This window comes from Fringilla coelebs (assembly GCF_963513975.1).
Source record: "Fringilla coelebs genome assembly, chromosome: 4".
In the NCBI taxonomy this organism is placed as follows: domain Eukaryota; kingdom Metazoa; phylum Chordata; class Aves; order Passeriformes; family Fringillidae; genus Fringilla; species Fringilla coelebs.
In genome coordinates this window covers 39,655,751-39,674,603 of record NC_140032.1, presented here as the reverse complement: position 1 = coordinate 39,674,603, position 18,853 = coordinate 39,655,751, and the positions used below count along the sequence as shown (strand labels likewise).

At 36.3% G+C, this 18,853-nt stretch overlaps 1 protein-coding gene across 1 annotated transcript in view; it reads right to left on the bottom strand.

The window, feature by feature from the left end:
* Window positions 1-18,853, bottom strand: part of MARCHF1 (membrane associated ring-CH-type finger 1) — a gene marked incomplete at both ends in the record, with an annotated part of 82,922 nt that overhangs the window by 34,866 nt on the left and 29,203 nt on the right. The window contains one exon of the mRNA XM_084204229.1: window positions 8,050-8,100. Coding sequence (XP_084060355.1) covers window positions 8,050-8,100 — 51 coding nt within the window. The remainder of the gene's footprint in view (window positions 1-8,049; window positions 8,101-18,853) is intronic.

Sequence of the window (18,853 nt, the reverse complement as noted above, 5' to 3'; positions counted from 1 at the left end):
TCATCCATAATTATTTTGAGTATGCTGGCAGTGTGCTTTTCAAGCAGAATACTGATAAATACAGAGCTTTCAGGACAAGTGAGATGATAATCACTTACCCAACACAAGGGGACTTGAGCATCACACACATGTGTTAGAAAACCAGCAAAGACAGAAATGGGGTACAGAAATAAGTACAACTGATGAAAACAGTAAGAATTTCAAATCAAGACGACCTTTACTTAAGTGTTCAGGATCTGATAGAAGTTTCCAGATTAAAATAAAATAAATAAATACAAAAAATATATAAATAAATTTTTAAAAAAAGGGAGAAAAAGTCCTTAGAGGCCATCTATTGCTTAACCTGCATGTTGAAACTAGTGCAAGATCATGAGTCAAGTTGTGCTCTTCCTAAGAACAAAGAAGGGATCTGCTTCGGCTTAGCAGAAAAGCTGAGTAAAAGCAGATTCCAGAAGTGCAAAGAATCACATAGTAGGGGAGTGAAGCTTTAAATTGACAAACCAGATGATGCAATGGACAGCTTATATAAAATGGCCTCACAGCTATCACCAGAAAGGCTAATGAATCCCCTCCTGTCTCTGTTCTGAACAGAGGTGTTTCCAAAAGCTGGTCAACTTAGAACGCTGCTGAAGAAGAAAGCTGCAGACAATTGACGGGTGATAGGGCAGACAGGGAACATGTCTAATGCTTTTATTCCCCTGCTGAGTTTGCTCTAGTAGCAGTGATGCATCACAGAATGCTCCAGATCCCACCAGCCATTTTAGTGAAAAAGCTGAAACTCTATCCTATTGGAAAAGCAGCACACAAAGGAATGGATCTCTTAGAAGATTAGAGCAGTTTGTCTGGCTATAAGCTCAGCAGGAGACCCAGTCTGTGTATTTTAATCTGAAAATTTTTGCTTTGTAAACAATGCAACATTCTGCAGAAAACATCCACCTTCATGAACTTGTTATGTGGACATCTCAGGTCTAAAAAGTTTCAAAAGGTGGTGAAGGTGACCCAAGGTGGGTGTTATTTTACAAGCTCGGTCTTGATGGCAGCTGAAATTTGTATGCCTGAGTTTGGAAGTGGGGGTTTCTTGTTTTGATTTGTTTGGCTGTTATGTTTTTCTTTTCTTTATTATTTTCTTCATGATAGAGTTCCTGCTTTGTGCTCAGATTTCAAAGTTGTTTTAATCTGATTGATGTCTTTACAGCAACTGTTACCTTAATTGGTAACTGAATTTCTGTTAAATTATCTTTCACAGATTTTCTTTTTCTGTAAATTATTCCTTGCACAACTCTTCTCCAAAGATTTTCTTTCTCTCCTTTCTTCCTTCCCCTCCTTTCACCTGCCTCTGAAGAGAAGGAATTAATGAAAAAGTAACACACAAGGAAGGAGCAGAAAAATCCTTAGGATTCTGCCAAACAACACCATTCAGCACCTTTAAAAGTCAGTATGATCATGTTCTAAAGTGATTAGAAATTTAAAATCAAAATTGCAAATGGCAAATCCATACTATCATTTAAAAAATGAAGAAACAAGTAATTACAGCTTTAACTTGTAAATTCAATCAGCTTGTTTAAGTTGTTTTCTCCTGCCTTACTAATCTATGTTAATCTTTATTTTCAAGGTACAGGTTTGACTAAAAAAATCCACATTTTCTATAGGCATAGAAGCACTGCTAGCTAAGCTTGGAATTATCAGATGGACTATAGTGTGCAAGAGTCTTTGTATGGCAGCAAGACAGTATTTTTCATTCATGATTCTCTTCAAGGATGCATCTTTCTAGTCACTATCACTTCCTTAATAAAAATGCTTCATACTTTAAAAAAAAGTAGGCAATTGGAAGAAAGGATGTGCCAGGTTTTATACAAAAGGTGCAGAGCCATGAGACCAGCAGCTTTTGATTGTCTGGAGAGAGCTAAATGTAAATTTAGCCTATAGGAAAGGTGAAGCTCAAAACCTGCATTTTCTTTGTAACTGGATTTTGTTACTACTGTATTTCTAAAGGTAGGCAGTACTCAGAGAGCCATTTAGAATTTCTGTTCCAAAGAGGGCATCTGTTTTCACACATCCCTCTATCTGCAAGACTGAAACCCTCAAAACATTGCTATATCCTGAACAGCTTTCACTCAGATGACACTCCTGCCATGCTCTCACAAGTGCTCGTGGGAGCACACACCCACCGTGCTCTTCCTTGGGTCTGGTGGACTGTGCAGGAGACAGATTGGGTAAAACCCCATCTGTGAGGATACCATTCCTATGTTTGAATAACCCCATTCTGGGGTGTATTTGATGCCTATTTATTCCAGCCCTAAAGAAGAGAGAAGCCTCAATGTGCCCAAGCAAAAGAGTTGTAGTAAGAATATTGAAATGACTAAACCAAAAGAAGTGAAACCCTGAGAATGCATCATTGTGAAAAACATGAGATATTGTATTTTTATGAGGTGCAGTAAACACAAAACAGCATGACACCCCCCCCCAGTTTTTTACCACTGTAGAAACAAAGTTTGCTTAATTGAATTTGTTTTTAGGACAAATACGTGAAATGTGCTTCCAAGCGCCATGGTGAAAAAACAAATGCCATGCAAAGATTTCCAGAGTATATATGTAACAGGTATGTTATAGATCATAATTACTATTTATAATTATGGAAATAAAATTACATATAATAAGCATATGTAGTAACTTGCATGCTCCATTCCTGAGAACAAATCAAAGCTGCTTCTGTATGATATTGGCCATCACAGGATAGGACTGAATTCTGTGATAACAGAAATTAAAATTATATACAGGCACTACACACTGAGTGAGCTTGTATAAAAACACAAAACTTGTGGCACAGCACATTGCACACATATACACAGTTTTTTTCTGGATGTGTCAATGTGACACCTTTAGGTACACTCAGAATAATTGGTAAGAACTGTGACTGAATAAATCAGGATCAGTAAAATCATATGCATTCTTGTAGACATACAATCACACATTTTTATGTATTCCCTCTCATTAGAACAACAGTTTATAAAAGGTCCAAAAAAAAAGGTGTATTGAAGAGTAAACTGAAATTGAATTATTTTCTGATAGCTGTCCCCATGTATTCAATATCATAACATATTAATGCAATTTTATTCAGTTCAATTTTTGGGCAGACTTAGGTAAACTCTGCTGCCATGCCTTTTGTTAAGCTTATTGTAAACAAAGAATAAATTGTATAGATGAACCACAAGGCATTCTCTATACATAGAAATCAAACTTTCATATCTAGGAGTTTTAAGAAGTGCAGATGCAATGGATCTACTTCTAGTTTCTGGTTTTCAGCCTTTTTTTTTGTGTTCAAAATGAATTCTGTTCTGATGAAGAAAATCTTCTCACTAACTTGTTTACTTTGCACTGTTGTTTTCAGTAAATGAGAGCTAAGTGCTACGTTAGTATCCAGCTTTCATAAAAATTATTCTGTTTATGAGCAAGAAGAATGATTTGATGACTAATGTAACATTTATACTCATATTTTAATGCCGGTTTTGTATACATCATATTATCTACTGTAAAAGCATTTATGAAGGCTGACATTTTAGGCTTTACAAGAGCGAGGACCTTTTTTTTCCTGGATTTGTTTTCTTTTTTGAAAGCCCAAAGTTTTCCCTCAGTTACTCACTACAATAATTTAAAACCTACACTTGGAAGGGATGGAGCTTTGTGGTTCCTTGAAAAAAAGCAGCCACCAATGTGGAAGAGAATTTTTACTTGTGATTAGCATGAAATTGGCAAAGAACAGTAAGAACCATGGATCGACTTGGAGTATTGTAGCTGCCTGTAGCAAAACACAAGGGGTCACACAACTGGTATTTAGGAAACAGATTATCTTGGAAATGCTGCATTCTTGGTTCTGGCAAACAAAGTCCATGGGAAGAACTTCTTTTGAAAGAGCACTTAAGTGGATTTGGATTTTTTCACCATGAAACCTACCAGGAGATATTATGTGCTCTCTGTTGGTGTCACTGCCTTGGACATGGTGGTGTTTGGCCATTACAAACACTTACAGTGTGTGAGCTCTGCTTCAAGCTGGGTAAACCATCAAAATTGCAATACAGGACTCTTCATACAATCACCTCATACACAGAGAGGATAAAATACTTGAGAATATCATAACCCATTTAAATTATTCAATTTAAATGGAAGAGATTAAATGGTAATTTATAACTATTATAAATATTGTATTACTCATTACTATTATACTATTGCTATTATTATGATAAATATTGTATTACTTATTACAGAATTTGATGACCAGTTTGTGAAATTTCTTTCAGATTCACAAACTGAGTGATTCAAATCAATGATCAATACATTGGAAACAATAAATTTTTCATCTAGATCGCATTCTGGTTTTCATTTTTGTATTATTGAGAGGAGCCCCACCTGACACAAGAAATCAGAAATTTCTAACATAGAGTAAAAACAATTATTTCCTTCTTTCTTTCCCCTATTGCTATTCATATTCTAAATTAGACATGTGAATATTATCACACAGAATATTCCAAAACAAGCACCTTACTTCCTCATATAACTCGACAGAGTTTTATTAGATGGAAGTTTCAGAGACTTGTAAATAAAAAGTGTTCTAACACCTGCTCCAGGCTTTTGAGAAGTAATTGAGGCAAATCAAAATTCAGGCAATTTGCTCCAAGCCTGATTTTCTCTGCACTGAAAAATAAGCCCAAGGTTCCCATCAGAGAATTTTAGATCTTGCTCCTGAGATAGCATCCTTCTCTAATGAGCTCTTGAATCATAATTAACATACAGAAAGATAATTACAGTGTTTTAGAAACATTTCTTCCAGAAAGCATTTTAACATAGCCAGGCAGCCTCAGAAATACATATAGAGCATAAAGTCTACAGACTGTAATTCAGACACAAAATTTGTTCCACTGGTTAACCACAAAAGAAAACAATGAATCCACCAGATCCTTCTCTGACTAACCTTCCTCTTAAATTATACATCTATTTAGGAAGACATAAGAATTTTAATGAAAGAAGTTACAGTGCACAGAAAACTAAGCAATGGCAAATAGGTAATGTTCAAGGTCAAGTTTCTCATTTACTTAGATTTTAAACACATGCAGATAGGATAACATCAACTCTGAAATCCAGAACGCTGCACAATACTATCTCTTAAAAAGAATAATTAAGTTTCTTCTGCTGCCAGCAACATAGGAAATAGGTGGGAAAAAAGGTCTAATGCTTAAAAATACAGTAATAATTTTAAAACATCAAGGCTGGTTCATAATTCACATTTCCAAGTGTTTCAGATTTTTCTTTATGTGGATAGGTTTCTTTATGTAGATAGGTTTTGAAAGCCATAACTACTAACTAGGGCTACCCTTTGTCAATACAAGATAATGTGAAATACTGATCAGTCCCAAATATGACTTAATAACCTAGTTATTAAATTATTAATCATATCTAATTAAGTGCTAGCAGGGCAGAACACACAAAAAGATTGTTTATTTATTTATTGATTGCACAGGAAAAAATCTAGGTTATTACCAGAAGTGCAGCAAAAATCAGGCACTAATACATTTTCCTAATTGTCTCTGATTGGGAAACTAACAGAAGAAGTTGCTTTTGGAACTCAAGGCAGTTTTTCTGATATAAATAAATAAAAGGCTGGGGTGAATAAAAGAATTCCCACTGAAGAGAGCCACAGCTGTCAGTCAAATATCTAAAGTTTTGTTCTTTCATTTGCCTTAAATAGTCTGTCACTGAAATCCTTGCCAGAAAATTACATACAATGAGAAAAGTCCTTGCAACATGCTAAACTTCTACACTCTCAACAGACTGCAAAAGTGAATGGTAAAATTGAGGTGTTGATTTCCAAACACACACACACATCCACCTGTCTTGGGAATGTTTGACTGTAAAATCTCTAGACTGAATAGATATATACTGACCAGTATCTGTAAAATACCAAATCAAAACCATTCCTTCTCATTATAACTAGATAAGACATCTTCAGTGTTCAACAATCCAGTTTAATCTGTAACACCACAACACTCAGACCTAAAATTCATGTACCTAGCATGCAAAATTGCCCAAGCACACACTGCTAACCTCAGGAGTCCTCTCCAAATAAACAATTTAAGAGCATTATGAAATATGAATCTGCATTTACAGAATCTATGCTGTATTTCATTTCACAAATAGGTTGGTACAAAATGCAGTGGTATCTGCTCTGGAGCAGGAGCTCTACATCCAGCCAAGGGTGGAATACACAAAACATGGTCACTGTTAAAATATAATTCCATTTGACCCTTTTTAACTTACACATACAGGCAAATGAAAACAGTGAAAGACCATGTTTTGATGACACTAATTCATAGCTTTACATAAAGACTACCTAATTTTTCTGCCCATTGAAATTTTTGTTTTGTGCAGGATCTGACATTGCACAGAACACAGATCTTGCTTTTGGCATGCAGTTTATCTGGCCTGCAAGCTTTCAGTCTTGTTTTGAGGGGGAGTATTTTTTACTATCACTTTCTGCCATGCAATATTAACCTGCAAAGTCAGGTGTTTGCTTTTCTGTGTATACACACACATATAAAAACCTGCTTTAGAAAAAAAGCATTTTAAGTCAGACAACAAACAAAACTGGAATTCCAATCAAATGCCTTTCAGCATTTGAAAAACTTCACTGGCAGGTAGTGTCAGAAAAAAAAGTGATCCAAAACAATGCATGAGGCTATACATCAGAAAAAGATGAAGTCCATGACTGAAAAATTGGGATTTTAGTTTGCAACTAAAACCAGTGCAAATATCCCTTTCTAATAAGCAACTACACCGATTTCTGCAGAAATCACTTCAAAATAAATGTTAGTCACTGGCATGTTTTTCATGTCAGTGAAAACATTTATGCTTTGTCACAGTGCAACCCATTTGCCTTAAAAAAAAAGCAGAGAAAATAATATCAAATTCATAATAGATTTACAGTAACTATTGCTTGATATGTGCATTTAAAATAGTAGTAATTATTATTTATTAATTAGTATTATTATTAATTGTTAGTTTATTAATAAATAATTAATTAAAGAAATTAACACAATTCCTGGTGATCAAGTTTGTCTATATGATTTCTAAGGATAGGCAGTTAGCCTAGAAGAGTTTCAGCCATATCCTACAGCAGGCTGGATATATTCTTCATCTTTTCCCCTGCCTTTCTTTTTCCCTTCTAAACAAAAGAGAGCAGAACCTAACATGGAACTAGTATTTTAACTTAAAATCACAGCTGAGGTTTGCTGTCATTTTTTTGTTTGATGGTCTGAGAAGAAAAAGTTTTACAGTGGGTACCCCAAAGACAAAAATATTTTGCGAAGAGGTTTAAGGATACAGTGCTTGCCCTAAATGCAAAACATTTACAACCAAACATAATACATGGCAGATGTTTAGGCCTGGATTAAAAAAAAAAAAAAAAAAAGAGTTTTATCTTTTGCCTCCTGTACATCCTGGCTTTTTGGCATAAATTTAAGCCAAATCGGAACCAAAAGTACAAAAAAAGGGGGCTTAAAACCAAAGTTCTTCAGTAAAAAAAATCCCATTTTGCCTTTCCGAAAGTTTCCCTTCTCTTTCCTAAAAACCAAAAATGATCTAGATGTGAAGTCCTGGCTTCAGTGAACCATATATCCCTGTAAAAGGAATTCAGAATTCAGCCTGATACGAACACAGATTTATAGCTTTGCACATTACACTTGTTATTATTTGGAGGAGAAAAATCAAATAGCAATTCTATCTTAAGCTGAAGTGCTAAGGTAACATTAAACACTTGGGGAAAAGAGGTGAAAAAAGGGCATGTGTTATTTGCTTAGTATTTTTATTACACATTTTACAGTAATGACTAATTGTATGATGGAGTTTACAGGGTAACCATAATGTTCAGCAGCAAAACTTTAATATCTGATTCTTATAAGTAAAATACTACATGAAGAATATAATGGACTAAAGTACTGTTTTATGTTTAATTACCGAGTTTTCTTTAAATTCCAGAAAAAGAAAATAGATTTCACATACCTTTGAAATATTACTTGATCGACTTGTGGAACGCCCTGGGGATTTGTCATTCTGGAAAACAAAAGGTAAAAAAAAATTATGTAATTTGTATTTTACCTATCTTTTCTGTGTTTGTGACTGCACAGAGGTTCTCTTCCTCTCTTTTTCTTCAGTTTGGTTACTGACTGCACAATGGAAGACAGTTCAAGAAATAAACCATCACAGTAGTCTTGTAAATTACATGATTAAAAGTTTTTTTTAAAATTTCTGCAAGAAATTAATGCTAGCATTTAATTACTGTTGGTTTATTTTGCAGTTTTTCAGAAAAAATATTTCGAGTCAAGGCTCAAGGAATCATCAGAGCTTCTCATGTAAACTGGTACTCAGGTATGAAAACAAATGTGCAATGACAAAAATTTCCCAGTTACACTGAACATACTCCTTCTTGAAAAAAAAGTAGAATTCATCCTCTAGGTAAATTAGCAGCACTAGATGACTTCCTGGACAGATATGTTCTGAGAAAAAAAAAACAGTGACCATGAAAAGATGCAGTTCAGTTTAAATCCACTCCTCCATCCCCTCTCACTCTTGCAAACAGCACAAACCAATGCCACAGGCTGAAGGACATTAGTAAAATGTATGTCAAAGAGCTACTACATTCCCACAGCACATGGTGGTTGTGGGGTTTTTTTCCTAGCAATCCAAAGGAGGGAATGGAGAAGGGGTTCAAAAATTTCTTCAGTTTTTACACTCTCCTGGCAATTGATTCAGCTTCATTTACACTGGAAAGGTAAGATATTTCAGAAACAGGGCTCATCCCCTTTGTAAATCCATGTATCTTAAGAGAATCATGAAAATATTTTTCTCAGCACTTAAGGATGTAGGTTCAAGCACTCAAGTGAAACATTCACATCATCAAGCCTGATTTTTGCCTAGAATGAATTGAACTAGGTATCATATGTGTAAGTCTGTTGGATAACCTGCTTGGAGGAACAGGGTAGGGTGTCAAAACCCAAAGCAGAACTTTCACTTCTGTAGCTTTATTTGCAATTCATGCATCATGCAAACACATACATGCACACACGTCCACAAAAGGCTTTCAACTTGACTGTGACCCATCTCTCCTCAACATTTACTCAATTAAACTACAGAAAAATACAGAAGGTGCCAGCCAAAGACTAAATTTCCTCCTCCATTAATGCAAAGTATTTCCCCAGTACTTTGTGGCACAGAACAGTTTTGTATTGGCAAAAATGACCAAAAAGAAACATCAGGCAACTTGTCAGCAAACATTCAGAACAAAAAAACCCACTTTTACTTGTCACTTCGGTACTAAAAAAGCCACTTTGCTCTCAACCCCAGTAAGCCCATCCATATGAAAAAAGTTTTAAAACTACTTGTTTCATATACTTATGTATCTTTCTTCCTCCAGACTGTAGATGGCTTATGTTTTGGTTCCATCCCTCAGTGCCATCATTTTTTTTGGTACTGCAAACATAAATATCCTGAATTATCTCTCTTTCTACTTTATCTTCACCAGCACTAAGTAGCACAACGGGCACTTGTCATCAAAACCAAGCATCGCTGAGTTTCCTGACCACAAAGCACTCTACATTTTATTCTATCATAGAAACTAAACCTCAGGACTTAACAAACAAGGTTTGTTTGTCATACTTTATTTTTTTTCAAGAACGACTTAGAAAAATTAAATTCTTCAAGTTATGCATTCATTTTTTATATTTTGTCCTTGAGGCTGGACCCACTTTGAACAGGGATGTGGAGTAGATGATCCTTTCTGACCTGAAGCGTCCTATCATTCAAATATTACTTCTGTGGTATATTATCCACTGTAGCTTTGGTAATAAATTCATAATTGCTTATCCTTTCTCAATGATGTTAAATACATACAGCTTTGAATGTCCGCATTTATATCCATAGAAAATACACTTTGGATAGTCTGGGTACATCATCCAGAGTAGCTCTGCTTTGACCTCAAAATAATAGAAATTATGGACCCATGAAATTAGTTCCCATTTTGTGGTTAGAAACTATGAACAGGGATCACAGCTGAGAAACTCCCTACTAAAAGCATGCAGCCTTTATTGTCCATCCCTTGGACTAAAAAATACATCGTATTTTCTGACAGCATAATGAACCCTGGAACTCCAACTTCTTTTCTTTCGACAATCCATCATTCATGATTCACTTTCAAAATCTGTTTCTTGACTACAGCTTTCCAGGCTTTTTACATGATTAATTCTTCTCTCTGGCACATTATCTCCTTCACTTGGGTTACATCAAGATTCTGACTCTCCAACTGAAAATTCACAGCATCCACAGTCTGCAAAGCACTGCTCATACACTGAACCGTCTAAACTGAGACCAAGAGTGCTGTCTCAACAGTTTTTAGGAAAAAACAAAGAAATAAATTTAATCATCAGGCATTTCAGGTGATTTATCATGAAAACCAACATAAATAGAACAAGAAGTGTTGCACTAAATTACAGTACATAAATCAAATACAGAATTCCTCACTGAAGTCCCTATTCCTTGTGCAACAATAGGAAAGTTATAGCAAAATCACTTTTGAAATGTGTCATTAAAGAGTGTCTGTGTGCTTCTGTCTTAATGATTTATGCTTACAAAGAACTCACATTGTTAAGAATAATTGATTTTTGTTATAACTAAGTGAAGAATAAGTGCAGAATGCTTTCCCTACAAGCTTGTTAAACAGAAAGATTTTTTTTTTGCAAAGATTCAATACTAATTTACATTTTAGAAGCTAACAATGAAACACAGAATATGCTGAGTTGGAAGGGACCCACAGGGATCATCAAGCCCACCTCCTGGACCTGCACAGGACATCCCAAGAGTCACACCATGAGCCTGAGAGCCTGTCTAAACACTCCTGGAACTCTGTCAGGCTGGAGCTGTGACCACTGCCCTGGGGAGATGTTCCAGTGCCCAGCCACCCTCTGGATGAGGAATCTTTTCCTGATATTGAACCTAAATGTCTCCTGACAGCACCAGGCCATTCTCTCGGGTCCTGTCACTGCCACCACAGGGCAGAGATCACTGCCTGCCCCTCCTCTTCCTCCCACGAGAAAGTTGTAACTGCAGTGAGATCTCCCCTCAGTTTGCTCTTCCCCAGGCTGAGCAGACCAAGTGACCTCAGGCACTCCTCATATGCTTCTCCTCGAGACCCTGCACCATCCTTGTGGCCCTGCTTTGGACACTCTCTAACACCTTAATATCTTTTTTTATACTGTAGTCCCCAAAACTGCACACAGGACTCAAGGCGAGGCCACAGCACTGCAGAGTAAAGACATAACCAAAGGTTTTAACCAAAGACATATATATTCAAGTATTTATACATATTTTTGTACATCAAGGAAATCAGATTCCATTTCCTTAATCTTCAAATGAGATTATTTCAAAGAAAATAGCATTTCACCTTTTAGAATTACATTTCTCAGCAGGAATTATGTGATGTCTGTAAAAGAGCATTTTTGACTTCTGTGACTGAGTTTTCCAAATTCACACACACACATTCCTCGCCCTTGAGCAAAGTGAAAACAAGATATTCAGAGCTATCTCTCAATAAAATTCTTAAACTGCGTTTTCATCCAGTCAACAAAATAGCAAAACAGCTCCTCCCAAGACTCCTCCTGGACAGGCACGAGATTTTTGGGTTGTCTTATATATGAAGACCACACTGAAATGCCTCTCCTTATTATCAGATGTCCTGTACCACCAATATCTCATCTGTTCTACCCTAGGCTACAGCCTGCAAACACTTGTCAGGTGTCTTTTGTAAAATGTTTTGGCTGAAAACTAAGTTCCTCGAACTATTCTACTTGGATATCAAGAAATATCAGTTTGTGTTTGTAAATTTCCTAAGAATTCGGTTTTACCAAGATCACTTCTAAGGGAATAATTGAAAATGTAATTCAGCCTTCCATATAAATTCTGGCAGGAAGGCAAAGGAGAAATAATACCACAAAATTTCAGATTATGACATGTTCATGAAAATGCTTTGGGAGGAATTTTCCATGTACTTGTCCCACCATACAAAACCAAAAAAAATATGCATGCAAATAGTAATTAAAATAATTTTTAAAAAAATGCAAAATCTGGTTTTTTTTTATGATAGTAAACAACCTCCCCAAACTTCATTTCAGCCCAAAACTGGGGTTTTGAAGTGACATTATTTTCAGGGACCTTCTTAAATCTAAACCCATTAAACTTTCTAATACTTAGATACAGCTTCTTCTTCTTCTTTTTCTTTTTTTTAATTTGCAAATGTGACTTGCACTGCTTACAAACACATTTTTGTTTTTAAAGGAAGAGAATAACCCCCTGACTGGGCAGAGGAAGAGGTTAGTAATAACAAATTTCTAAAATACTGCTGTGAACAGTCCAGGCTCTCATTATAAAGAGGAAAGTAGGAAATTAGCTAGTTGCTTTCTGGCCCATATATAAATATTCATATGCACACTTAATGATTTTAAGTCTTGCTGGGCAGCACAGCACATTTTAAACTAATCCATTTGCCTGCTTTCTTTCCTCAGCTGCCCCTTGTTTTGCTCTGGCTATGAGCATCACTGGGGCTGACCCAAGCACCTTGCTAATGAATTGCACTTCATTCCCTGAAGTGAGCACAAAAGCATCAAGAATTAATCAGAAGATCTCAGCTCACAGGAGAACCTTAAGCAACAGCTCTTCTCACACAAATACAACCCCTTTTACAAAATATTTTGTCTTAGTTTTCTTTTTTGTGGACTCTAATCTTTGCATGCCAGCGGTGCCACGTGCTGCTTGACACATCTGAACACAGCCCTCAGCCTTGGAGCTCCACACATGACAGATCTCCATCTGTAAGTCATGTCACAACATGCCACAAAAATAAATGCCTCCTAAAGGTAAGCACAACAGAGGCCAAACAAACACAGTTTGGCTCGCCAGAAGTGCCTTCCCATGTGGCAGCCCCTCACTGGACCTGCACAGAGCCTCCTCTCAGCACCTTTTCACTTCATGAACTCTGAATAGAAACTGCTTTCCCTTTATGGCCTGAGCTATCCCGTATGTAGATGAGCTTAAGCAGGAATGCCAGTTGCTGAAAGAGCAGGAGCTGACATTATTAAAACTGATGTATGGACTGGATACACTTATTTCAGTACCTCAACATGAAAAGGAAAAGAAAAAAAATCACAAACCAGGCAACATCTGCTTTAACTGTTAAAAATGCCAATGCCCATAATTATCTAAAACATAAACACACTCTAATTACTGGGCATCATGCATAATTTTACTGAATTTTTTCAATATGACAGAACAGCTAGATTCAAAGTGCCAAGTGACAGGGAAAAAAGCTCACTGTGAATATTAAAGACTGTGCTACAGGTGCAACCTTTAATTAAAAGAACAAAGTACGGACAACAGTAACTATTAATAAAAATCAACAAAATACACAGAGTATTACCATTTGTATTATTCATATATACTGCATCACATATATATATAAATAAAACATCTAAAAAGAAATAACTACTTCTTGATCTATTTGTATGAATGGATGTGTAAATGTATTTACAGTCTACTAGTCCTCTGCTAGTGCAAACACCCAGAGCCAGGATAACACTGTCTCCCATGGGGTGGCTATTGCTACATTACTAAAAAACTACTTCAGTTTCTCGTGTTGAGGTCTGTGTTTTTAAAACAAATACAAGCACAATACTGTTCCTTTAAAATTATTTATGCCAAGGAGGTAATGGCAATATTACTACAGACAGAGCATTTACCCTGCCTCTTGGTCAGCATGGACTTGGACAGCCTTTCTCCATGGGAAAGAAGAGGGGGGGAATCAGCTGCTGGTGATAACATCCTGACTAATTCAGAGTAACTGGCAATTCCTAAACAGGCTTGATGTGGGGAGTTTATGTTCTGAAAGGAAGTCAAAACAGATTTTAGCTCTAAAATAATACTGAGAAAAAAGCCTATCATCAGCTGACAGTTACCTTTTATTTTTCATGCAATTATTCTCTGTGCTGCTATATATTTTATCTATTTTTTCATATTTTCAAATACTCAACACTCAGACATATAATTCCTCTTATAAATGAATCATACCACTAAATAACCAAGTATAAAATTATTGGTAGTCAAATCTATATTTGAAAATGTAAGAAGATCTCCCTTCTTTGTAAACAAATTACTAGCTTATTCTAAGACATTTTAACTTCACTAAGAAGTTCAACATCAATGCCAAATCACCTACAAAGTCACTAGGGGAAAGGCAGAAGGAGAAGATGAATCTAAACAGACTGAAGGTCTCTGTTGTAAAGCACAACTGTGCAAAACCAGCTAATTAACACAAAAAGGGTTCTGAGGATGCTGAAGCATTTCAAAATGCCATTCTGACTGTCATCTGTGGAAACAGACTACATATTCCAGTGTGACATAAAAAAAATTAGTTTAATTACCTTAGAAGTTGTATATTTGCCACATTTATATATGGGCAGGAGAGTACATAGCAATGATCAAGGAACCTATCTCTTGATGGCCTACTGGGCAAATTTACTTCAGAATAATGTACAGGTGCTTTACTTGCCTTAGGCCCTGTGCAACTAGGAAACCCCTGTTGCCAGATTTGCACACAAGACCATAAAAATTTTACATTGGTACTTCCACTGTAATAAGGTTTGGAGTTAAACCTTTTAGGAAGTTATCCTCTTTTTCAGCATTTCATTCTCTAAACAAAAATTTACAATGCCACCAACTGCATGGCACAGACATATTGCTGTGTTACTTATGGCTGCTCCTTGCCCTGTTATCTCTAGTGTGCTAGATTTCTATCTCCACATCAGTCTCAGTGTGTCAGGGTTTTTTCCAGGGTAAGCTGCTAATAAGCATGATAAATACATCAGAATCTGATCCACCATCCTTTTGAGTTGAAAATGCTAATCACACTTTAATGAGGCTCAGGGCACTTTCCATCACAGGCCAAGATGAGTCAGTAGCATGCTTCCTGTTAAGGCTTTCACAGTGATGCTTTTACCTGCAATTACAAGCATATCTTCCATGTTTCAGCATTCAGTTACTTTCTCTATGCTGCACAGATATCCAAGGTCAAAGCTGTTTTCAAACGGGAACAAATGCACCATTACAAATAAAAAAGGAAAAATGCAGCATTGAATCAACCTTGAAACAAGGCACAGGCAGGCACAGAATGCAGTCAGAAAACACTATGCTGAGCACTCACCTGATCTAAGTGAAATCCCTTCCTCAGATCACAAAAAGGACCAGATTTTAATTTGTCCTGCCACACCTAGCAAAAATGAAAAGTTCCTAGAAATCCTCGCCAAAATTAGAAATTAAATAACCCCGAAGCTGGGAATTTGTTCAACACAAATCAGTTAACAGACAATGTGTGTCACGTAGCTGCCCTTGACTGATCAAGAGGTAAGAATTGAGTCAGAGGCTTTTATTAGAAAATCATTTTTGGCAGTTCCTACTACAAATGAGAATGAGGTTAGTGCTCATTTTGGCTGGGATAATTTTCTTCACAGTAGCTGGTATGGGACTGTGCTTTGGACTGTGCTGGAAACTGTGTTGATAATTCAGGCAGATTTCGGTTGGTCATAGAAACAAGTGCCAACAAGAAGTATCATTATTTGCATTGTTCAATACAGTGCATCCCAATCTGACAAATGTCTCCGCTTAGCTCCACCAGGAGGTGAAACTCTGTGTTGCTAAGGTCAGACTTGGGCAATAAGCAGTACACTGCTGAGTGGCAACACCTGGTCACAGTGGAGCATTCTGCTTCCTTGGCCCAGGGCAATACATCAGACTGAACCTACTGACAGAGACGTTTGTGGCACTCCTCATTTCAAAAAAAAAAAACATCTCATAGCACCCAGCTCACTTCCCAATGACACCATCTATCAGAGACTATGGACAACAATATCCTAACCACTTCCTTGGTTAACATACTCTAAACCCCCCCTAGTTTCACATGATTGTTTTCATTCTTTAATTAGATGTCAAATTTTCATACAGCGCTAGCTTCACTCACTGAATCCATCACTGACTGACAATACTTTAACCTTAAGAAAAATCACAAGTATCTGACCCAAGGCTGTTCTCTATGATAAGGCATTCTAAAATACTTAGCATGCAAAAAGACACATCTAAAATAGTATCTGCCCTTGATGACTCAGGAACTGTGTGGTGAACACCATGCATTAAGCATAGCACTGCATGAAAAATCTAGTAAAATTAGCTGTCCGTGCTCTTCTGATTATACCTTGGCTGCCTGTTGCCTGTTTTATCCAAAGCTGACCACATAGCTAAAAATTAAAATCTGCTAAGACAGATACTGGAAAAGTGAAGCTTGCCATTATTTTTTTATTAAAATTTCTCAGAGAAAAAGCAAGGAAGACTATAACTTAAAAATCAATAAACTGCTAGTCAGCACTCTAATGATACACCCTGGCATTACCAAGAGGGATAGAATACTATTCACAAAGGGTACTAAATAAAAAGTGCAGAGGGATAATATTAATTATAACTGAAGAAAATATGAAAATAAATAAATTTAAAAAAAAAAGAAAAAGGCAAATATAAGGGAAAAGAGATGGACTAAAAAATAAACATGAAAAAATGTTTCCCCTGTTTTGTCAAAATATGGAACCCTATAAAGAGTTTTCTCTACTTCTCTTATAAATGTTTTATCTATGCACAAAGGCATTTTAAAAAGCTTGCTCTTAAATACAAAAGAGAGATGTACGGGGAGGGTGAGCAATTACATGAATTCATCACTGTGAAGTTTTTCAGCAGAGAACCGTGCACTTACTGACACTCAACACAAGGCTCCAACTTCTCTGACACATAGTGTCTGTAGATTTACTTGTCACATTTAGAAACACAGCTTGGCCTCCAAACATCTTATTAATGTTTTTCTTTTCCCCTGCTGTTTGCCAAGTTAATTCTCTTCAGCAAAAACACAGCACTTTTAATTATTATTGTGTCTATGTCTAACTATACCCTGTTTAATTTCCACCATCTCACTATTTCTAATCAGAGCACTTTTGCTAAAACAGGTAAGCCATATAATTTGAGATAGATTTCCACATCTTTTCTGCTACTTGTTTGCTCATTTTTAAATTACCTGGCAACAACCTGCATGATTGCACAAACACTTGATTTACATTTATTTAATACTGGAAACATGCTATGGGGGTTTCGTGGTTGGGTGGTGTTGATAAAGATACCTTACCTTGAAAAACTGAAAATGTTTTATACTTCTTTTTCTTGACATTTCTCAGCTATAGAAAATAAAGAAAAACACCATGCCCTCTTTTTTTCCCCCTCTAAAATACAATGCAATTAACATCCTGCAGGCTTTAGTCTGTCAATCTGTTTTTCTAATGTAAGACAAGCAGTCCAGCTTAAGTTTTATTACTTCTGGACAGGTGTGGGGTCACTGTATATCAACCAAGATGTGTCACTGTACATATCTTGGTTTCAGACATGAAATAAAGCAACTCCTTAATTTCCTTAATTATCACTTATTTTCACACCATATTACCCTTTTTTAATGGGTTTGACATATGGAACAAGAAAGCGAAATAGAATCCTCCTCATTTGGACATAAAGCTATCATTTTGTTTCTCTCTGGGATGAGCAGAAATGCAACACAATGAATTTCACTGTAGGTAGCACTCTTAAATCAAATGGGTCTGTTATTTACACATTACTAGCATTTACAGATGATGTATTTAGGCATTTCCATCCTTAATCAATAAAGATCTGTCTTTTCATTCTATCTCATACAACATGACAGTATTTCAGGACACTGTAATCCCCAATCTGCTCAGTGGATTTAGTGGGAAGTGGTTGGATTTACTGTGGAAATTATGCAGGAAAAAACAACAGCATTCTCAGGAGGTTCAAAACAACTTTTTCTTGCAAACTTTAGACCATTCTTATGGAATAAGGCACTTCCCACCTTGTTGTTTTGAGCCAATCAACTGTTCCTCTGGTCTCCTTCAATACAGTAGGCACTGAATTTATTTTCCTAACCTCCCAGTACAAGATGCAACTTTGCTTCTCCATAAGATCAGTGAATCTGAAGAGAAGGCTTTTCATTGCCACACTGAACTGATGATGTTTGTTCCATTATCAGTCTGAATGCTCCCAAACATCTGCTCTCTGCAGTTCTCTACTGTAAGAACACTCCTGATGGTCAGTATAAATTTCAGCCAAGAGTTTTTAGGTTCTTTACAAGAAAGTAGATGTGGTGCATGGACCATGTAATTTGATTTTATTTCATAGGATGGTACGTGTTCCAATTTATCTTTGTTAAGCATGAAAATATGCTCATTTTTAAACTGAAAAGACCAACTAACACATTTCAGAAGCTGGAATTGAGGGCTGACTTTGCAGTCTGTGTTTTTGTGACCTCCTGGATTCCAATCAATTAGAAGCAGAGATGAAAGCCTCTGGGTGGTCAAGTAGTTTTCTAACAGCCAAGTGTTTATCAAAGGATAAAAGTTTAATTAAGTACACAAAGTCAAAGGGCCTCAATTACAATACAGCTATAAAACATTACTTGTTTATGTTTTGTATGTCCAATATAACCCCTTTCATATCTGCTATCTAATTAAAGTTTTATGTCTTGATGTTACACAGTGGCAGCCAGGACTTCCACTTCTGAACGTGGACAAAAAATCATAAATGTCACCAGCTGAGTAATTTATTTTGTACTAGCAAGCCCTGTAAATCTTGGTGCTATGGGCTTAGCATGTTTGAAACTTTACAATCA